The sequence below is a fragment of the Somniosus microcephalus genome, chromosome 18 (assembly GCF_052327205.1).
Source record: "Somniosus microcephalus isolate GS21.2 chromosome 18, FLI_Smic_1.0, whole genome shotgun sequence".
NCBI classification, from domain to species: domain Eukaryota; kingdom Metazoa; phylum Chordata; class Chondrichthyes; order Squaliformes; family Somniosidae; genus Somniosus; species Somniosus microcephalus.
Window position 1 is genome coordinate 14,252,350 of NC_141004.1, and position 22,730 is coordinate 14,275,079.

Consider the following 22,730-nt stretch of genomic DNA (forward strand, 5'->3'; position numbering starts at 1 on the left):
CCAGTGAGTGAGTGAGTGAGAGTGTACAGGGCTGGAGAGTCCCAGTGAGTGAGTGAGAGAGAGTGTACAGGGCTGGAGAGTCCCAGTGAGTGAGAGAGAGTGTGTGATGAAATATTCCATTCATCACTGCCTGTGACTGTGGTTGGTTCCAGGTTTCCCCTCACCATTGTATTGCCTGTGACTGTGGTTGGTTTCAGGTTTCTCCTCACCATTGTATTGTATATTGGAATGTATGGAATGTGTCATGTGTAGGGCTCCGCCCATACCTGGCCTCTATGTAAGCCAGCTCAGTCTGGCCTCATATCCAGTACTGCAGAGCTCCAGATGGAAGATACCTCTCTCCACTGCGTGTTATCTTCTAAGTTAATAAAAGCCTTGTTTTGTTTCGCTAACATCGAGTCTCGGGATTATTGAGGCACATCAGAGTGTACAGGGCTGGAGAGTCCCAGTGAGTGAGTGAGTGTGTACAGGGCTGGAGAGTCCCAGTGAGTGAGTGAGTGTGTACAGGGCTGGAGAGTCCCAGTGAGTGAGTGAGAGAGAGTGTACAGGGCTGGAGAGTCCCAGTGAGTGAGAGTGTACAGGGCTGGAGAGTCCCAGTGAGTGAGAGAGAGTGTACAGGGCTGGAGAGTCCCAGTGAGTGAGTGTACAGGGCTGGAGAGTCCCAGTGAGTGAGTGAGAGTGTACAGGGCTGGAGAGTCCCAGTGAGTGAGTGAGAGTGTACAGGGCTGGAGAGTCCCAGTGAGTGAGAGAGAGTGTACAGGGCTGGAGAGTCCCAGTGAGTGAGTGAGAGTGTACAGGGCTGGAGAGTCCCAGTGAGTGAGAGTGTACAGGGCTGGAGAGTCCCAGTGAGTGAGAGAGAGTGTACAGGGCTGGAGAGTCCCAGTGAGTGAGTGAGAGAGAGTGTACAGGGCTGGAGAGTCCCAGTGAGTGAGTGTACAGGGCTGGAGAGTCCCAGTGAGTGAGAGAGAGTGTACAGGGCTGGAGAGTCCCAGTGAGTGAGTGTACAGGGCTGGAGAGTCCCAGTGAGTGAGAGTGTACAGGGCTGGAGAGTCCCAGTGAGTGAGAGAGAGTGCACAGGGCTGGAGAGTCCCAGTGAGTGAGAGAGAGTGTACAGGGCTGGAGAGTCCCAGTGAGTGAGTGAGAGTGTACAGGGCTGGAGAGTCCCAGTGAGTGAGTGAGAGTGTACAGGGCTGGAGAGTCCCAGTGAGTGAGTGAGAGTGTACAGGGCTGGAGAGTCCCAGTGAGTGAGTGAGAGTGTACAGGGCTGGAGAGTCCCAGTGAGTGAGTGAGTGAGAGTGTACAGGGCTGGAGAGTCCCAGTGAGTGAGAGAGAGTGTACAGGGCTGGAGAGTCCCAGTGAGTGAGAGAGTGTACAGGGCTGGAGAGTCCCAGTGAGTGAGAGAGAGTGCACAGGGCTGGAGAGTCCCAGTGAGTGAGAGAGAGTGTACAGGGCTGGAGAGTCCCAGTGAGTGAGAGAGTGTACAGGGCTGGAGAGTCCCAGTGAGTGAGAGAGAGTGCACAGGGCTGGAGAGTCCCAGTGAGTGAGAGAGAGTGCACAGGGCTGGAGAGTCCCAGTGAGTGAGAGAGAGTGTACAGGGCTGGAGAGTCCCAGTGAGTGAGTGAGAGAGAGTGTACAGGGCTGGAGAGTCCCAGTGAGTGAGAGAGAGTGTACAGGGCTGGAGAGTCCCAGTGAGTGAGTGAGAGAGAGTGTACAGGGCTGGAGAGTCCCAGTGAGTGAGTGAGAGTGTACAGGGCTGGAGAGTCCCAGTGAGTGAGTGAGAGTGTACAGGGCTGGAGAGTCCCAGTGAGTGAGTGAGAGTGTACAGGGCTGGAGAGTCCCAGTGAGTGAGTGAGAGTGTACAGGGCTGGAGAGTCCCAGTGAGTGAGTGAGAGAGAGTGTACAGGGCTGGAGAGTCCCAGTGAGTGAGAGAGAGTGTACAGGGCTGGAGAGTCCCAGTGAGTGAGAGTGTACAGGGCTGGAGAGTCCCAGTGAGTGAGAGAGTGTGTACAGGGCTGGAGAGTCCCAGTGAGTGAGAGAGAGTGTACAGGGCTGGAGAGTCCCAGTGAGTGAGAGAGAGTGTACAGGGCTGGAGTGTCCCAGTGAGTGAGTGAGAGTGTACAGGGCTGGAGAGTCCCAGTGAGTGAGAGAGAGTGTGTGATGAAATATTCCATTCATCACTGCCTGTGACTGTGGTTGGTTCCAGGTTTCCCCTCACCATTGTATTGCCTGTGACTGTGGTTGGTTTCAGGTTTCCCCTCACCATTGTATTGCCTGTGACTGTGGTTGGTTTCAGGTTTCTCCTCACCATTGTATTGTATATTGGAATGTATGGAATGTGTTGTGTGTTGGGCTCCGCCCATACCTGGCCTCTATGTAAGCCAGCTCAGTCTGGCCTCATATCCAGTACTGCAGAGCTCCAGATGGAAGATACCTCTCTCCACTGCGTGTTATCTTCTAAGTTAATAAAAGCCTTGTTTTGTTTCGCTAACATCGAGTCTCGGGATTATTGAGGCACATCAATTTTATTAACTTATTTTTCAACACAATGGATCAACTCCTGAAACCCGAACGTTTGGATTTGGATCAGCATGCTCCGGACGCATCAGCATGCTTCGGACACTGGTTTAAGTGTATGGAATTCTTCCTGGACAATTCCGCAGCCGTCAAAGACGCTACGGACGCTGCGAGTATGAAACTCGGAATTCTGCGGAATTGGGTAAGCCACCGGGTTTACCCCCTCATCCAAGACGCCGACACGTACCTGGCCGCCTGCGACATCTTAAAGGCGCATTACCAGCAGCCTACGAATGAGTTGTATGCTAGGCATCTGCTCGCCACTCGCGCACAGCGACCTGGGGAATCGGTGGAGGAGTTCCTAGGCACCCTGAAAATGCTTGGCAAAGACTGCAAGTGCCGAGATGTAAAAGCCGCAGTGTACACCGACGAGCTTGTTCGCGATGCCTTTATCACAGGCCTCAGCTCCACTTACATCCGGCAAAGACTGCTGGAAAAAACGGGATTGGACCTGAAACAGGCTGCGGACACCGCGCGATCCCTGGATGTGGCCCAGAGAAACTCGGACGCCTACTCTTCAGCCCGCGCCGTCCACGCCGCCACGTGTGCACCAAGGGCGCTGCCATCTTGGAAGGCATCTTCCCCGCCCGGCAGCCCGACACCGTCGGGGCCCCGCTCTCCCCCCAGAAGCCCTACGACAGCCGCGACGCGTCGGGGACCCAACTGCTACTTCTGCGGGCAGCCAAAGCACACCAGAAACCTGTGCCCGGCGAAAGGCACCACCTGCTTTAAGTGCGGTAAGAAGGGGCACTTCGGGAAGGTGTGCAGAGGGAACCCCGCCGGAAAACCAAAACCCGCCACCGCCGCGTGTGCGCCGTGGAAGCGGCCATCTTGGACGCCATCTTGCCCGACCTCGTGGGGTCCGCCATCTTGTGAGCAGACAGCGTGGACGCCATCTTGTCTCGATCAGGGCCCTACAGTGGCATCGGTCACAGTGGACCAGACCAGGCCCCACCCGCTATCCAAATCAATGGTGGACATCGAGGTAAACGGGTGCCGGGTTAAATGTTTAATTGACAGTGGAAGCACGGAGAGTTTTATCCACCCTGAACTGGCACAACAACTCTCCCTAAAGGTGGTCCCTACTCGGGGTACCATCGCTATGGCTGATAAAACCCAGACATCGACCATTCTGGGTTACTGCACGGTACAATTGTCCGTTAACGGGACGGTATACGATAATTTTAAAGTATTAATCATGAAGAATCTATGCGCGAGCGTGATCTTGGGCCTGGATTTCCAGTGCAACCACCAAAGCATCACGCTCAAGTACGGTGGGTCCCAGCCGCCCCTCACAGTGTGCGGCCTGGCTACCCTGAAGGTAAAGCCACCTTCGCTATTCGCGAACCTTACCCCTAACTGCCGGCCAATAGCGACCAAAAGCAGGAGGTACAGCTGGGAGGACAGGCGGTTTATCGCGACCGAGGTAGACAGGCTCCTGAAAGAGCGCATTATTGAATGCAGCAATAGCCCGTGGCGCGCCCAAGTGGTGGTGGTAAGGGGTAGCGAGAAGAAACGGATGGTGATCGACTATAGCCAAACGATCAACAGGTACACCCAACTAGACGCCTACCCGCTACCCCGCATATCAGAAATGGTGAACCAAATCGCCCAATACCGGGTGTTCTCCACCATCGACCTCAAGTCAGCGTACCACCAGCTCCCTATCAGACCAGAGGACCGCCCGTACACCGCCTTCGAGGCGAACGGACGCCTCTACCAATTCCTCAGAGTCCCCTTTGGGGTGACGAATGGGGTCTCGGTCTTCCAGAGGGAGATGGACCGCATGGTCGATGACCACCGCTTGCAGGCAACCTTCCCCTACCTCGACAACGTCACCATCTGCGGTCACAACCAGCAGGATCACGACTCGAACCTCGAGAGGTTCCTGAAAACCGCACAAAAACTCAACCTCACCTACAACGAGGACAAGTGCGTTTTCAACACCACGCGCCTCTGCATACTAGGCAGCGTGGTGGAGAATGGGGAAATCGGACCAGACCCCGACCGATTGCGCCCCCTACGGGAGCTGCCCCTGCCCAACACTCCCAAAGCCCTGAAAAGGTGCCTGGGGTTATTTTCTTATTATTCCCAATGGGTCCCCAACTACTCCGACAAAGCCCGCCCCCTCTTGAAAGCATCCTCTTTTCCGCTCTCTGCTGAGGCCCACGCCGCCTTCAAAAGCATTTAGCAGGATATTGAGCGGGCCACGCTACAGGCAGTGGACGAGAACACTCCATTTCAAGTGGAAAGTGATGCGTCTGACTTTGCCTTGGCGGCCACCCTCAACCAGGCGGGGCGGCCCGTAGCTTTCTTCTCGAGGACCCTCCAAGGGCCCGAGATCAGACACTCCTCCGTGGAAAAGGAGGCCCAAGCCATCATGGAGGCAGTGCGCCACTGGCGCCACTACCTAGCCGGCAAACGCTTCACCCTACTTACCGACCAGCGGTCGGTAGCGTTTATGTTCAATAATAAACAGAGGGGGAAGATCAAAAATGATAAGATTCTTAGGTGGCGGATCGAGCTCTCCACCTTCGAGTATGACATCATTTACCGGCCAGGGGCCCTTAACGAATCCCCAGATGCCCTCTCACGAGGGATGTGTGCCAGCGCCACCGGGGACCGGCTACAGACCCTCCACAACGACCTCTGCCACCCAGGGGTCACGCGGCTGTTCCACTTCATAAAGTCCCGCAACTTACCCTACTCGATTGAGGAAGTTCGGTCTCTGACCAGGAACTGCCGCACTTGCGCTGAGTGCAAGCCTCGGTTCTACCACCCTGATAGAGCCCACTTAATCAAAGCTACACGGCCCTTTGAGTGGCTCAGCTTAGATTTCAAGGGCCCCCTCCCGTCCGTCGACTGCAATGTTTACTTCCTGAACATTGTGGATGAATACTCCCGGTTCCCATTCGCCTTCCCCTGCCCAGACATGACCAGCGCCACGGTCATTAAATGCCTCAACAGCCTGTTCTGCCTGTTCGGTATGCCGAGCTACATCCACACGGATAGGGGGGGCGTCCTTCATGAGTGAAGAGCTACGCCAGTACATGCTGTCCAGGGGTATCGCCACGAGCCGTACCACCAGCTACAACCCCCGGGGTAACGGTCAAGTGGAGCGAGAGAACGGGACAGTATGGAAAGCAGTCACTCTAGCTCTAAGGACCAAGGGCCTCCCTATCTCCCGCTGGCAGGAAGTCCTCTCAGATGTGCTCCATTCGATACGGTCGCTATTGTGTACTGCCACTAATGCCACGCCTCATGAACGAATGTTTAGCTTTCCCCGGAAATCCACCTCAGGCGTATCCATGCCGTCATGGCTCTCCACCCCAGGTCCGGTATTCGTGCGAAGGCATGTGAGGGGCCATAAGACGGACCCTCTCGTGGAGCCAGTGCACCTACTCCACGCCAACCCCCAATACGCGTATGTCCGGCACGCCGACGGAAGGGAGGACACCGTGTCAATAAAAGACGTCGCCCCAGCCGGTAACGACAACAACCATGGCAATAGCAGCAACAACGACCACAGCAACTCTTACCCACCCACTACTCTTTCATCACCCCCGGAAGAACATCGACCAACGGCACCCCCACCAACTACCCCTTCAACAACCCTGGCGGCACCCCCGGCAGAGACCCAGGAGGCCACCGGGGACACCCAGCTGACACCCGCGACACCACAACAGCCACGTCGGTCGCAGAGGACTACCAAACCCCCGAACAGACTAAATCTATAGAAGGGGTGAATGTGATGAAATATTCCATTCATCACTGCCTGTGACTGTGGTTGGTTCCAGGTTTCCCCTCACCATTGTATTGCCTGTGACTGTGGTTGGTTTCAGGTTTCCCCTCACCATTGTATTGCCTGTGACTGTGGTTGGTTTCAGGTTTCTCCTCACCATTGTATTGTATATTGGAATGTATGGAATGTGTTGTGTGTAGGGCTCCGCCCATACCTGGCCTCTATGTAAGCCAGCTCAGTCTGGCCTCATATCCAGTACTGCAGAGCTCCAGATGGAAGATACCTCTCTCCACTGCGTGTTATCTTCTAAGTTAATAAAAGCCTTGTTTTGTTTCGCTAACATCGAGTCTCGGGATTATTGAGGCACATCAATTTTATTAACTTATTTTTCAACACAATGGATCAACTCCTGAAACCCGAACGTTTGGATTTGGATCAGCATGCTCCGGACGCATCAGCATGCTTCGGACACTGGTTTATGTGTATGGAATTCTTCCTGGACAATTCCGCAGCCGTCAAAGACGCTACGGACGCTGCGAGTATGAAACTCGGAATTCTGCGGAATTGGGTAAGCCACCGGGTTTAGCCCCTCATCCAAGACGCCGACACGTACCTGGCCGCCTGCGACATCTTAAAGGCGCATTACCAGCAGCCTACGAATGAGGTGTATGCTAGGCATCTGCTCGCCACTCGCGCACAGCGACCTGGGGAATCGGTGGAGGAGTTCCTAGGCACCCTGAAAATGCTTGGCAAAGACTGCAAGTGCCGAGATGTAAAAGCCGCAGTGTACACCGACGAGCTTGTTCGCGATGCCTTTATCACAGGCCTCAGCTCCACTTACATCCGGCAAAGACTGCTGGAAAAAACGGGATTGGACCTGAAACAGGCTGCGGACACCGCGCGATCCCTGGATGTGGCCCAGAGAAACTCGGACGCCTACTCTTCAGCCCGCGCCGTCCACGCCGCCACGTGTGCACCAAGGGCGCCGCCATCTTGGAAGGCATCTTCCCCGCCCGGCAGCCCGACACCGTCGGGGCCCCGCTCTCCCCCCAGAAGCCCTACGACAGCCGCGACGCGTCGGGGACCCAACTGCTACTTCTGCGGGCAGCCAAAGCACACCAGAAACCTGTGCCCGGCGAAAGGCACCACCTGCTTTAAGTGCGGTAAGAAGGGGCACTTCGGGAAGGTGTGCAGAGGGAACCCCGCCGGAAAACCAAAACCCGCCACCGCCGCGTGTGCGCCGTGGGAGCGGCCATCTTGGACGCCATCTTGCCCGACCTCGTGGGGTCCGCCATCTTGTGAGCAGACAGCGTGGACGCCATCTTGTCTCGATCAGGGCCCTACAGTGGCATCGGTCACAGTGGACCAGACCAGGCCCCACCCGCTATCCAAATCAATGGTGGACATCGAGGTAAACGGGTGCCGGGTTAAATGTTTAATTGACAGTGGAAGCACGGAGAGTTTTATCCACCCTGAACTGGCACAACAACTCTCCCTAAAGGTGGTCCCTACTCGGGGTACCATCGCTATGGCTGATAAAACCCAGACATCGACCATTCTGGGTTACTGCACGGTACAATTGTCCGTTAACGGGACGGTATACGATAATTTTAAAGTATTAATCATGAAGAATCTATGCGCGAGCGTGATCTTGGGCCTGGATTTCCAGTGCAACCACCAAAGCATCACGCTCAAGTACGGTGGGTCCCAGCCGCCCCTCACAGTGTGCGGCCTGGCTACCCTGAAGGTAAAGCCACCTTCGCTATTCGCGAACCTTACCCCTAACTGCCGGCCAATAGCGACCAAAAGCAGGAGGTACAGCTGGGAGGACAGGCGGTTTATCGCGACCGAGGTAGACAGGCTCCTGAAAGAGCGCATTATTGAATGCAGCAATAGCCCGTGGCGCGCCCAAGTGGTGGTGGTAAGGGGTAGCGAGAAGAAACGGATGGTGATCGACTATAGCCAAACGATCAACAGGTACACCCAACTAGACGCCTACCCGCTACCCCGCATATCAGAAATGGTGAACCAAATCGCCCAATACCGGGTGTTCTCCACCATCGACCTCAAGTCAGCGTACCACCAGCTCCCTATCAGACCAGAGGACCGCCCGTACACCGCCTTCGAGGCGAACGGACGCCTCTACCAATTCCTCAGAGTCCCCTTTGGGGTGACGAATGGGGTCTCGGTCTTCCAGAGGGAGATGGACCGCATGGTCGATGACCACCGCTTGCAGGCAACCTTCCCCTACCTCGACAACGTCACCATCTGCGGTCACAACCAGCAGGATCACGACTCGAACCTCGAGAGGTTCCTGAAAACCGCACAAAAACTCAACCTCACCTACAACGAGGACAAGTGCGTTTTCAACACCACGCGCCTCTGCATACTAGGCAGCGTGGTGGAGAATGGGGAAATCGGACCAGACCCCGACCGATTGCGCCCCCTACGGGAGCTGCCCCTGCCCAACACTCCCAAAGCCCTGAAAAGGTGCCTGGGGTTATTTTCTTATTATTCCCAATGGGTCCCCAACTACTCCGACAAAGCCCGCCCCCTCTTGAAAGCATCCTCTTTTCCGCTCTCTGCTGAGGCCCACGCCGCCTTCAAAAGCATTTAGCAGGATATTGAGCGGGCCACGCTACAGGCAGTGGACGAGAACACTCCATTTCAAGTGGAAAGTGATGCGTCTGACTTTGCCTTGGCGGCCACCCTCAACCAGGCGGGGCGGCCCGTAGCTTTCTTCTCGAGGACCCTCCAAGGGCCCGAGATCAGACACTCCTCCGTGGAAAAGGAGGCCCAAGCCATCATGGAGGCAGTGCGCCACTGGCGCCACTACCTAGCCGGCAAACGCTTCACCCTACTTACCGACCAGCGGTCGGAAGCGTTTATGTTCAATAATAAACAGAGGGGGAAGATCAAAAATGATAAGATTCTTCGGTGGCGGATCGAGCTCTCCACCTTCGAGTATGACATCATTTACCGGCCAGGGGCCCTTAACGAATCCCCAGATGCCCTCTCACGAGGGATGTGTGCCAGCGCCACCGGGGACCGGCTACAGACCCTCCACAACGACCTCTGCCACCCAGGGGTCACGCGGCTGTTCCACTTCATAAAGTCCCGCAACTTACCCTACTCGATTGAGGAAGTTCGGTCTCTGACCAGGAACTGCCGCACTTGCGCTGAGTGCAAGCCTCGGTTCTACCACCCTGATAGAGCCCACTTAATCAAAGCTACACGGCCCTTTGAGTGGCTCAGCTTAGATTTCAAGGGCCCCCTCCCGTCCGTCGACCGCAATGTTTACTTCCTGAACATTGTGGATGAATACTCCCGGTTCCCATTCGCCTTCCCCTGCCCAGACATGACCAGCGCCACGGTCATTAAATGCCTCAACAGCCTGTTCTGCCTGTTCGGTATGCCGAGCTACATCCACACGGATAGGGGGGGCGTCCTTCATGAGTGAAGAGCTACGCCAGTACATGCTGTCCAGGGGTATCGCCACGAGCCGTACCACCAGCTACAACCCCCGGGGTAACGGTCAAGTGGAGCGAGAGAACGGGACAGTATGGAAAGCAGCCACTCTAGCTCTAAGGACCAAGGGCCTCCCTATCTCCCGCTGGCAGGAAGTCCTCTCAGATGTGCTCCATTCGATACGGTCGCTATTGTGTACTGCCACTAATGCCACGCCTCATGAACGAATGTTTAGCTTTCCCCGGAAATCCACCTCAGGCGTATCCATGCCGTCATGGCTCTCCACCCCAGGTCCGGTATTCGTGCGAAGGCATGTGAGGGGCCATAAGACGGACCCTCTCGTGGAGCCAGTGCACCGACTCCACGCCAACCCCCAATACGCGTATGTCCGGCACACCGACGGAAGGGAGGACACCGTGTCAATAAAAGACGTCGCCCCAGCCGGTAACGACAACAACCACGGCAATAGCAGCAACAACGACCACAGCAACTCTTACCCACCCACTACTCTTTCATCACCCCCGGAAGAACATCGACCAACGGCACCCCCACCAACTACCCCTTCAACAACCCTGGCGGCACCCCCGGCAGAGACCCAGGAGGCCACCGGGGACACCCAGCTGACACCCGCGACACCACAACAGCCACGTCGGTCGCAGAGGACTACCAAACCCCCGAACAGACTAAATCTATAGAAGGGGTGAATGTGATGAAATATTCCATTCATCACTGCCTGTGACTGTGGTTGGTTCCAGGTTTCCCCTCACCATTGTATTGCCTGTGACTGTGGTTGGTTTCAGGTTTCTCCTCACCATTGTATTGTATATTGGAATGTATGGAATGTGTTGTGTGTAGGGCTCCGCCCATACCTGGCCTCTATGTAAGCCAGCTCAGTCTGGCCTCATATCCAGTACTGCAGAGCTCCAGATGGAAAATACCTCTCTCCACTGCGTGTTATCTTCTAAGTTAATAAAAGCCTTGTTTTGTTTCGCTAACATCGAGTCTCGGGATTATTGAGGCACATCAGTGTGTACAGGGCTGGAGAGTCCCAGTGAGTGAGTGAGAGTGTACAGGGCTGGAGAGTCCCAGTGAGTGAGTGAGAGTGTACAGGGCTGGAGAGTCCCAGTGAGTGAGTGAGAGTGTACAGGGCTGGAGAGTCCCAGTGAGTGAGAGTGTACAGGGCTGGAGAGTCCCAATGAGTGAGAGTGTACAGGGCTGGAGAGTCCCAGTGAGTGAGTGTACAGGGCTGGAGAGTCCCAGTGAGTGAGTGTACAGGGCTGGAGAGTCCCAATGAGTGAGAGTGTACAGGGCTGGAGAGTCCCAGTGAGTGAGAGTGTACAGGGCTGGAGAGTCCCAGTGAGAGAGAGTGTACAGGGCTGGAGAGTCCCAGTGAGTGAGTGTGTACAGGGCTGGAGAGTCCCAGTGAGTGAGAGAGAGTGTACAGGGCTGGAGAGTCCCAGTGAGTGAGAGAGAGTGTACAGGGCTGGAGAGTCCCAGTGAGTGAGTGTGTACAGGGCTGGAGAGTCCCAGTGAGTGAGTGAGAGTGTACAGGGCTGGAGAGTCCCAGTGAGTGAGAGAGAGTGTACAGGGCTGGAGAGTCCCAGTGAGTGAGAGAGAGTGTACAGGGCTGGAGAGTCCCAGTGAGTGAGTGAGAGTGTACAGGGCTGGAGAGTCCCAGTGAGTGAGTGAGAGTGTACAGGGCTGGAGAGTCCCAGTGAGTGAGTGAGAGTGTACAGGGCTGGAGAGTCCCAGTGAGTGAGAGTGTACAGGGCTGGAGAGTCCCAGTGAGTGAGAGTGTACAGGGCTGGAGAGTCCCAGTGAGTGAGAGTGTACAGGGCTGGAGAGTCCCAGTGAGTGAGTGTACAGGGCTGGAGAGTCCCAGTGAGTGAGAGTGTACAAGGCGAGAGAGTCCCAGTGAGAGAGAGAGTGTACAGGGCTGGAGAGTCCCAGTGAGTGAGTGAGAGTGTACAGGGCTGGAGAGTCCCAGTGAGAGTATCCGGACAGTGTTATCCCGGAACCTTGTGTCGCGGGAAACGCTCTCCGCGCCGGGGAGGGTTGATGAGCGGCGGACCCGGCGGCGAAGAGAAAGGATCAGAGAGAGAGAGAGAGAGAGGCAGGCTGGCTCAGGGTGACTGGAGTGAGGGCGGCGGGAGCGGGGACTGTGGGTGGGCGGCCGGCGAGAGAGAGCGGGGCCTAAACCCGACCCTTACCTCACACAGAGAGCGGGGACCGGGCCTCCCCGACCCAGAGAGCGAGGCCCGAGCCTGAGGGGGTGGGCCTCACACCCACAGAGCGGGGCCTGAGGGAGAGCGAGCCCCCTCACACCCAGAGAGCGGGGCTACCCTCCCCGACCCCCTCACACCCAGAGAGCGGGGCTACCCTCCCCGACCCTCACACACCCAGGGAGAGAGCGGGGCCCGAGTCTGAGGCACTGGGCCTCACACACACTGAGACTGAGAGCACACTGACCCTAACCCAGAGGGAGAGAGAGAGGCCTACCTTCACCCTCGCCCTAACCCTAACTCTCCCCAACCCCGAGAGAGACAGAGGGACCGAAGACTGGGCCTCTCACACCCAGGGACAGGGAGAGAGGCCTACCCGACCCGACACTGAGATAGACTGAGGGCAGACTGACCCTCACCCAGAGAGAGAGAGTGTGGCCTCACCCACCCAGGGAGCGGGGCTACCCTCCCCGACCTTCCCACACCCAGAGAGATACAGAGGGAGTGTGGCCTGAGACTGAGGGCAGACTGACCCTCACCCAGGGAGAACGGGGCCTGAGGGAGAGTGTACCCTAAACCTAACCCACCCACAGAGAGACTGAGAGAGAGCGGGAACCAAGCCAGACCGAGACTAAGTGTACCTTCCCCTTCCACCTCTGCCAGAGAGAGAGAGAGCACGCAGCACCCTCCAACACATCGAGAACTGAGAGGGCGAGCCAACCCGCCAGCAGAGAGCGAGCCCTGAGGGACAACGGGAACGCACAGCATGAACCTGGAGCTGCTGGGTGAGGGGGAAGAGAGTGGTGGCCTGGGGGAGGGGGACAGGCTGGAGCCTAGGGGTGGGAGGGAGGGGGCGGTTCACAGGTTGGACTTCCAGGGGGAAACATTGAAAGGCCTGTGATGGTGGGGTGGCGCGGGGAGGATGAAATGAAAGTCTTCAATTATAACCCCAGTGTAGAGAGCTCTGTGTTGGACACAGATTGTAACCCCAGTGTAGGGAGCTCTGTGTCGGACACAGATTGTAACCCCAGTGTAGGGAGCTCTGTGTCGGACACAGATTGTAACCCCAGTGTAGGGAGCTCTGTGTTGGGACAGATTGTAACCCCAGTGTAGGGAGCTCTGTGTTGGACACAGATTGTAACCCCAGTGTAGAGAGCTCTGTGTTGGACACAGATTGTAACCCCAGTGTAGGGAGCTCTGTGTTGGACACAGATTGTAACCCCAGTGTAGGGAGCTCTGTGTCGGACACAGATTGTAACCCCAGTGTAGGGAGCTCTGTGTCGGACACAGATTGTAACCCCAGTGGAGGGAGCTCTGTGTTGGACACAGATTGTAACCCCAGTGTAGGGAGCTCTGTGTTGGACACAGATTGTAACCCCAGTGTAGGGAGCTCTGTGTTGGACACAGATTGTAACCCCAGTGTAGGGAGCTCTGTGTTGGGACAGATTGTAACCCCAGTGTAGGGAGCTCTGTGTCAGACACAGATTGTAACCCCAGTGTAGGGAGCTCTGTGTTGGACACTGATTGTAACCCCAGTGTAGGGAGCTCTGTGTTGGACACAGATGGTAAACCCCAGTGCAGGGAGCTCTGTGTTGGACACAGATGGTAAACCCCAGTGTGGAGAGCTCTGTGTTGGACACAGGTTGTAACCCCAGTGTAGGGAGCTCTGTGTCGGACACAGATTGTAACCCCAGTGTAGGGAGCTCTGTGTTGGACACAGATTGTAACCCCAGTGTAGGGAGCTCTGTGTTACACAGATTATAACCCCAGTGTAGGGAGCTCTGTGTTGGACACAGATGGTAAACCCCAGTGTAGAGAGCTCTGTGTTGGACACAGATTGCAGCCCCAGTGTAGGGAGCTCTGTGTTGGACACTGATTGTAACCCCAGTGTAGGGAGCTCTGTGTTGGACACAGATTGTAACCCCAGTGTAGGGAGCTCTGTGTTGGACACAGATTGTAACCCCAGTGTAGGGAGCTCTGTGTTGGACACAGATTGTAACCCCAGTGTAAGGAGCTCTGTGTTGGACACTGATTGTAACCCCAGTGCAGGGAGCTCTGTGTTGGACACAGATTGTAACCCCAGTGTAGGGAGCTCTGTGTTGGACGCTGATTGTAACCCCAGTGGAGAGAGCTCTGTGTTGGACACAGATTGTAACCCCAGTGTAGAGAGCTCTGTGTTGGACACAGATTGTAACCCCAGTGTAGAGAGCTCTGTGTTGGACACAGATTGTAACCCCAGTGTAGGAAGCTCTGTGTTGGACACAGATTGTAACCCCAGTGTAGGGAGCTCTGTGTTGGGACAGATTGTAACCCCAGTGTAGGGAGCTCTGTGTCGGGGACAGATTGTAACCCCAGTGTAGGGAGCTCTGTGTTGGACACAGATTGTAACTGCAGTGTAGGGAGCTCTGTGTCGGACACAGATTGTAACCCCAGTGTAGGGAGCTCTGTGTTGGACACAGATTGTAACCCCAGTGTAGAGAGCTCTGTGTCGGACACAGATTGTAACCCCAGTGTAGGGAGCTCTGTGTTACACAGATTGTAACCCCAGTGTAGGGAGCTCTGTGTTGGACACAGATTGTAACCCCAGTGTAGAGAGCTCTGTGTTGGACACAGATTGTAACCCCAGTGTAGGGAGCTCTGTGTTACACAGATTGTAACCCCAGTGTAGGGAGCTCTGTGTCGGACACAGATTGTAACGCCAGTGTAGGGAGCTCTGTGTTGGACACAGATTGTAACCCCAGTGTTGGGAGCTCTGTGTTGGACACAGATTGTAACCCCAGTGTAGAGAGCTCTGTGTCGGACACAGATTGTAACCCCAGTGTAGGGAGCTCTGTGTTGGACACAGATTGTAACCCCAGTGTAGGGAGCTCTGTGTTGGACACAGATTGCAACCCCAGTGTAGAGAGCTCTGTGTTGGACACAGATTGTAACCCCAGTGTAGGGAGCTCTGTGTTGGACACAGATTGTAACCCCAGTGTAGGGAGCTCTGTGTTGGACACAGATTGTAACCCCAGTGTAGGGAGCTCTGTGTTGGACACAGATTGTAACCCCAGTGTAGGGAGCTCTGTGTTGGGACAGATTGTAACCCCAGTGTAGGGAGCTCTGTGTTGGACACAGATTGTAACCCCAGTGTAGAGAGCTCTGTGTTGGGACAGATTGTAACCCCAGTGTAGGGAGCTCTGTGTTGGACACAGATTGTAACCCCAGTGTAGGGAGCTCTGTGTTGGGACAGATTGTAACCCCAGTGTAGGGAGCTCTGTGTCGGGGACAGATTGTAACCCCAGTGTAGGGAGCTCTGTTTTGGACACAGATTGTAACCCCAGTGTAGGGAGCTCTGTGTTGGACACAGATTGTAACCCCAGTGTAGGGAGCTCTGTGTTGGGACAGATTGTAACCCCAGTGTAGGGAGCTCTGTGTCGGACACAGATTGTAACCCCAGTGTAGGGAGCTCTGTGTTGGACACAGATTGTAACCCCAGTGTAGGGAGCTCTGTGTTGGACACAGATTGTAACCCCAGTGTCGGGAGCTCTGTGTTGGACACAGATTGTAACCCCAGTGTAGAGAGCTCTGTGTTGGACACAGATTGTAACCCCAGTGTAGGGAGCTCTGTGTTGGACACAGATTGTAACCCCAGTGTAGGGAGCTCTGTGTCGGACACAGATTGTAACCCCAGTGTAGGGAGCTCTGTGTTGGACACAGATTGTAACCCCAGTGGAGGGAGCTCTGTGCTGGACACAGATTGTAACCCCAGTGTAGGGAGCTCTGTGTTGGACACAGATTGTAACCCCAGTGTAGAGAGCTCTGTGTTGGACACAGATTGTAACCCCAGTGTAGGGAGCTCTGTGTTACACAGATTGTAACCCCAGTGTAGGGAGCTCTGTGTCGGACACAGATTGTAATGCCAGTGTAGGGAGCTCTGTGTTGGACACAGATTGGAACCCCAGTGTAGGGAGCTCTGTGTTGGACACAGATTGTAACCCCAGTGTAGGGAGCTCTGTGTTGGACACAGATTGTAACCCCAGTGTAGAGAGCTCTGTGTTGGACACAGATTGTAAACCCAGTGTAGGGAGCTCTGTGTTGGACACAGATTGTAACCCCAGTGTAGGGAGCTCTGTGTTGGACACAGATTGTAACCCCAGTGTTGGGAGCTCTGTGTTGGACACAGATTGTAACCCCAGTGTAGGGAGCTCTGTGTTGGACACAGATTGTAACCCCAGTGCAGGGAGCTCTGTGTTGGGACAGGTTGTAACCCCAGTGTAGGGAGCTCTGTGTTGGACACAGATTGTAACCCCAGTGTAGGGAGCTCTGTGTTGGACACAGATTGTAACCCCAGTGTAGGGAGCTCTGTGTTGGGACAGATTGTAACCCCAGTGCAGGGAGCTCTGTGTTGGACACTGATTGTAACCCCAGTGTAGGGAGCTCTGTGTTGGACACAGATTGTAACCCCAGTGTAGGGAGCTCTGTGTTGGACACAGATTGTAACCCCAGTGTAGGGAGCTCTGTGTTACACAGATTGTAACCCCAGTGTAGGGAGCTCTGTGTTGGACACAGATTGTAACCCCAGTGTAGGGAGCTCTGTGTTGGACACAGATTGTAACCCCAGTGTAGGGAGCTCTGTGTTGGACACAGATTGTAACCCCAGTGTAGAGAGCTCTGTGTTGGACACAGATTGTAACCCCAGTGTAGGAAGCTCTGTGTTGGACACAGATTGTAACCCCAGTGTAGAGAGCTCTGTGTTGGACACAGATTGCAACCCCAGTGTAGGGAGCTCTGTGTTGGACACAGATTGTAACCCCAGTGTAGGGAGCTCTGTGTTACACAGATTGTAACCCCAGTGTAGGGAGCTCTGTGTTGGACACAGATTGTAACCCCAGTGTAGGGAGCTCTGTGTTGGACACTGATTGTAACCCCAGTGTAGGGAGCTCTGTGTTGGACACAGATGGTAAACCCCAGTGCAGGGAGCTCTGTGTTGGACACAGATTGTAACCCCAGTGTAGGGAGCTCTGTGTTGGACACTGATTGTAACCCCAGTGTAGGGAGCTCTGTGATGGACACAGATGGTAAACCCCAGTGTAGAGAGCTCTGTGTTGGACACAGATTGTAACCCCAGTGTTGGGAGCTCTGTGTTGGACACAGATTGTAACCCCAGTGTAGGGAGCTCTGTGTTGGACACAGATTGTAACCCCAGTGTAGGGAGCTCTGTGTTGGACACAGATTGTAACGCCAGTGCAGAGAGCTCTGTGTCGGACACAGATTGTAACCCCAGTGTAGGGAGCTCTGTGTTGGACACAGATTGTAACCCCAGTGTAGGGAGCTCTGTGTTGGGACAGATTGTAACCCCAGTGTAGGGAGCTCTGTGTCGGACACAGATTGTAACCCCAGTGTAGGGAGCTCTGTGTTGGACACAGATTGTAACCCCAGTGTCGGGAGCTCTGTGTTGGACACAGATTGTAACCCCAGTGTAGAGAGCTCTGTGTTGGACACAGATTGTAACCCCAGTGTAGGGAGCTCTGTGTTGGACACAGATTGTAACCCCAGTGTAGGGAGCTCTGTGTCGGACACAGATTGTAACCCCAGTGCAGGGAGCTCTGTGTTGGACACAGATTGTAACCCCAGTGGAGGGAGCTCTGTGCTGGACACAGATTGTAACCCCAGTGTAGGGAGCTCTGTGTTGGACACAGATTGTAACCCCAGTGTAGGGAGCTCTGTGTTGGACACAGATTGTAACCCCAGTGTAGGGAGCTCTGTGTTGGACACAGATTGTAACCCCAGTGTAGGGAGCTCTGTGTTGGACACAGATTGTAACCCCAGTGTAGGGAGCTCTGTGTTGGACACAGATTGTAACCCCAGTGTAGAGAGCTCTGTGTTGGACACAGATTGTAACCCCAGTGTAGGAAGCTCTGTGTCGGACACAGATTGTAACCCCAGTGTAGGGAGCTCTGTGTTGGACACAGATTGTAACCCCAGTGTAGAGAGCTCTGTGTCGGACACAGATTGTAACCCCAGTGTAGGGAGCTCTGTGTTACACAGATTGTAACCCCAGTGTAGGGAGCTCTGTGTTGGACACAGATTGTAACCCCAGTGTAGAGAGCTCTGTGTTGGACACAGATTGTAACCCCAGTGTAGGAAGCTCTGTGTTGGACACAGATTGTAACCCCAGTGTAGAGAGCTCTGTGTTGGACACAGATTGCAACCCCAGTGTAGGGAGCTCTGTGTTGGACACAGATTGTAACCCCAGTGTAGGGAGCTCTGTGTTACACAGATTGTAACCCCAGTGTAGGGAGCTCTGTGTTGGGACAGATTGTAACCCCAGTGTAGGGAGCTCTGTGTTGGACACTGATTGTAACCCCAGTGTAGGGAGCTCTGTGTTGGACACAGATGGTAAACCCCAGTGCAGGGAGCTCTGTGTTGGACACAGATTGTAACCCCAGTGTAGGGAGCTCTGTGTTGGACACTGATTGTAACCCCAGTGTAGGGAGCTCTGTGATGGACACAGATGGTAAACCCCAGTGTAGAGAGCTCTGTGTTGGACACAGATTGTAACCCCAGTGTTGGGAGCTCTGTGTTGGACACAGATTGTAACCCCAGTGGAGGGAGCTCTGTGTTGGACACAGATTGTAACCCCAGTGTAGGGAGCTCTGTGTCGGACACAGATTGTAACCCCAGTGTAGGGAGCTCTGTGTTGGACACAGATTGTAACCCCAGTGTAGGGAGCTGTGTGTTGGACACAGATTGTAACCCCAGTGTAGGGAGCTCTGTGTCGGACACAGATTGTAACCCCAGTGTAGGGAGCTCTGTGTCGGACACAGATTGTAACCCCAGTGTAGGGAGCTCTGTGTTGGACACAGATTGTAACCCCAGTGTAGGGAGCTCTGTGTTGGGACAGATTGTAACCCCAGTGTAGGGAGCTCTGTGTCGGACACAGATTGTAACCCCAGTGTAGGGAGCTCTGTGTTGGACACAGATTGTAACCCCAGTGTAGAGAGCTCTGTGTCGGACACAGATTGTAACCCCAGTGTAGGGAGCTCTGTGTTACACAGATTGTAACCCCAGTGTAGGGAGCTCTGTGTTGGACACAGATTGTAACCCCAGTGTAGAGAGCTCTGTGTTGGACACAGATTGTAACCCCAGTGTAGGGAGCTCTGTGTTACACAGATTGTAACCCCAGTGCAGGGAGCTCTGTGTCGGACACAGATTGTAACCCCAGTGTAGGGAGCTCTGTGTTGGACACAGATTGTAACCCCAGTGTAGGGAGCTCTGTGTTGGACACAGATTGTAACCCCAGTGTAGGGAGCTCTGTGTTGGACACAGATTGTAACCCCAGTGCAGGGAGCTCTGTGTCGGACACAGATTGTAACCCCAGTGTAGGGAGCTCTGTGTTGGACACAGATTGTAACCCCAGTGTAGGCAGCTCTGTGTTGGACACAGAATGTAACCCCAGTGTCGGGAGCTCTGTGTTGGACACAGATTGTAACCCCAGTGTAGAGAGCTCTGTGTTGGACACAGATTGTAACCCCAGTGTAGGGAGCTCTGTGTTGGACACAGATTGTAACGCCAGTGCAGAGAGCTCTGTGTCGGACACAGATTGTAACCCCAGTGTAGGGAGCTCTGTGTTGGACACAGATTGTAACCCCAGTGTAGGGAGCCCTGTGTTGGACACAGATTGTAACCCCAGTGTAGGGAGCTCTGTGTTGGACACAGATTGTAACGCCAGTGCAGAGAGCTCTGTGTTGGACACAGATTGTAACCCCAGTGTAGGGAGCTCTGTGTTGGACACAGATTGTAACCCCAGTGTAGGGAGCTCTGTGTTGGACACAGATTGTAACCCCAGTGTCGGGAGCTCTGTGTTGGACACAGATTGTAACCCCAGTGTAGAGAGCTCTGTGTTGGACACAGATTGTAACCCCAGTGTAGGGAGCTCTGTGTTGGACACAGATTGTAACCCCAGTGTAGGGAGCTCTGTGTCGGACACAGATTGTAACCCCAGTGCAGGGAGCTCTGTGTTGGACACAGATTGTAACCCCAGTGGAGGGAGCTCTGTGCTGGACACAGATTGTAACCCCAGTGTAGGGAGCTCTGTGTTGGACACAGATTGTAACCCCAGTGTAGAGAGCTCTGTGTCGGACACAGATTGTAACCCCAGTGTAGGGAGCTCTGTGTTACACAGATTGTAACCCCAGTGCAGGGAGCTCTGTGTTGGACACAGATTGTAACCCCAGTGTAGAGAGCTCTGTGTTGGACACAGATTGTAACCCCAGTGTAGGGAGCTCTGTGTTGGACACAGATTGTAACCCCAGTGTAGGGAGCTCTGTGTTGGGACAGATTGTAACCCCAGTGTAGGGAGCTCTGTGTTGGACACTGATTGTAACCCCAGTGTAGGGAGCTCTGTGTTGGACACAGATGGTAAACCCCAGTGCAGGGAGCTCTGTGTTGGACACAGATTGTAACCCCAGTGTAGGGAGCTCTGTGTTGGACACTGATTGTAACCCCAGTGTAGGGAGCTCTGTGATGGACACAGATGGTAAACCCCAGTGTAGAGAGCTCTGTGTTGGACACAGATTGTAACCCCAGTGTTGGGAGCTCTGTGTTGGACACAGATTGTAACCCCAGTGTAGGGAGCTCTGTGTTGGACACAGATTGTAACCCCAGTGTAGGGAGCTCTGTGTTGGACACAGATTGTAACCCCAGTGTAGGGAGCTCTGTGTCGGACACAGATTGTAACCCCAGTGTAGGGAGCTGTGTGTTGGACACAGATTGTAACCCCAGTGTAGGGAGCTCTGTGTCGGACACAGATTGTAACCCCAGTGTAGGGAGCTCTGTGTTGGGACAGATTGTAACCCCAGTGTAGGGAGCTCTGTGTCGGACACAGATTGTAACCCCAGTGTAGAGAGCTCTGTGTTGGACACAGATTGTAACCCCAGTGTAGAGAGCTCTGTGTTGGACACAGATTGTAACCCCAGTGTAGGGAGCTCTGTGTTGGACACAGATTGTAACCCCAGTGTAGGGAGCTCTGTGTCGGACACAGATTGTAACCCCAGTGCAGGGAGCTCTGTGTTGGACACAGATTGTAACCCCAGTGGAGGGAGCTCTGTGCTGGACACAGATTGTAACCCCAGTGTAGGGAGCTCTGTGTTGGACACAGATTGTAACCCCAGTGTAGAGAGCTCTGTGTCGGACACAGATTGTAACCCCAGTGTAGGGAGCTCTGTGTTACACAGATTGTAACCCCAGTGCAGGGAGCTCTGTGTTGGACACAGATTGTAACCCCAGTGTAGAGAGCTCTGTGTTGGACACAGATTGTAACCCCAGTGTAGGGAGCTCTGTGTTACACAGATTGTAACCCCAGTGCAGGGAGCTCTGTGTTGGACACAGATTGTAACCCCAGTGTAGGGAGCTCTGTGTTGGACACAGATTGTAACCCCAGTGTAGGGAGCTCTGTGTTGGACACAGATTGTAACCCCAGTGTAGGGAGCTCTGTGTTGGATACAGATTGTAACCCCAGTGTAAGGAGCTCTGTGTTGGACACAGATTGTAACCCCAGTGTAGGGAGCTCTGTGTTGGACACAGATTGTAACCCCAGTGTAGAGAGCTCTGTGTTGGACAAAGATTGTAACCCCAGTGTAGGGAGCTCTGTTGGACACAGATTGTAACCCCAGTGTAGGGAGCTCTGTGTTGGACACAGATTGTAACCCCAGTGTAGGGAGCTCTGTTGGACACAGATTGTAACCCCAGTGTAGGGAGCTCTGTGTTGGACACAGATTGTAACCCGAGTGTAGAGAGCTCTGTGTTGGACACAGATTGTAACCCCAGTGTAGGGAGCTCTGTTGGACACAGATTGTAACCCCAGTGTAGGGAGCTCTGTGTCGGACACAGATTGTAACCCCAGTGTAGGGAGCTCTGTGTTGGACACAGATTGTAACCCCAGTGTCGGGAGCTCTGTGTTGGACACAGATTGTAACCCCAGTGTAGGGAGCTCTGTGTTGGACACAGATTGTAACCCCAGTGTCGGGAGCTCTGTGTCGGACACAGATTGTAACCCCAGTGTAGGGAGCTCTGTGTCGGACACAGATTGTAACCCCAGTGTAGGGAGCTCTGTGTCGGACACAGATTGTAACCCCAGTGTAGGGAGCTCTGTGTTGGACACAGATTGTAACCCCAGTGTAGGGAGCTCTGTGTTGGACACAGATTGTAACCCCAGTGTAGGGAGCTCTGTGTTGGACACAGATTGTAACCCCAGTGTAGGGAGCTCTGTGTTGGACACAGATTGTAACCCCAGTGTAGAGAGCTCTGTGTTGGACACAGATTGTAACCCCAGTGTAGGGAGCTCTGTGTTGGGACAGATTGTAACCCCAGTGTAGGGAGCTCTGTGTTGGACACAGATTGTAACCCCAGTGTAGGGAGCTCTGTGTCGGACACAGATTGTAACCCCAGTGTCGGGAGCTCTGTGTTGGACACAGATTGTAACCCCAGTGTAGGGAGCTCTGTGTCGGACACAGATTGTAACCCCAGTGTAGGGAGCTCTGTGTCGGACACAGATTGTAACCCCAGTGCAGGGAGCTCTGTGTTGGACACAGATTGTAACCCCAGTGTAGGGAGCTCTGTGTTGGACACAGATTGTAACCCCAGTGTAGGGAGCTCTGTGTTGGACACAGATTGTAACCCCAGTGTAGGGAGCTCTGTGTCGGACACAGGTTGTAACCCCAGTGTAGGGAGCTCTGTGTTGG

The 22,730-nt window shown here is 54.4% G+C and overlaps 1 protein-coding gene across 2 annotated transcripts in view; it reads left to right on the forward strand.

Annotated features, from left to right (window-relative positions):
• The first annotated feature begins 11,750 nt into the window (after positions 1-11,750).
• rbbp5 (retinoblastoma binding protein 5) overlaps positions 11,751-22,730 on the forward strand; it is a 46,359-nt gene continuing 35,379 nt past the window's right edge. The window contains exon 1 of one of the 2 annotated variants that reach the window (XM_086011078.1): positions 11,751-12,791. In XM_086011078.1, the coding sequence (XP_085867204.1) occupies positions 12,773-12,791 (19 nt within the window). In that variant the 5' untranslated portion in view covers positions 11,751-12,772. The remainder of the gene's footprint in view (positions 12,792-22,730) is intronic. The other variant, XM_086011079.1, reaches the window with a different exon arrangement.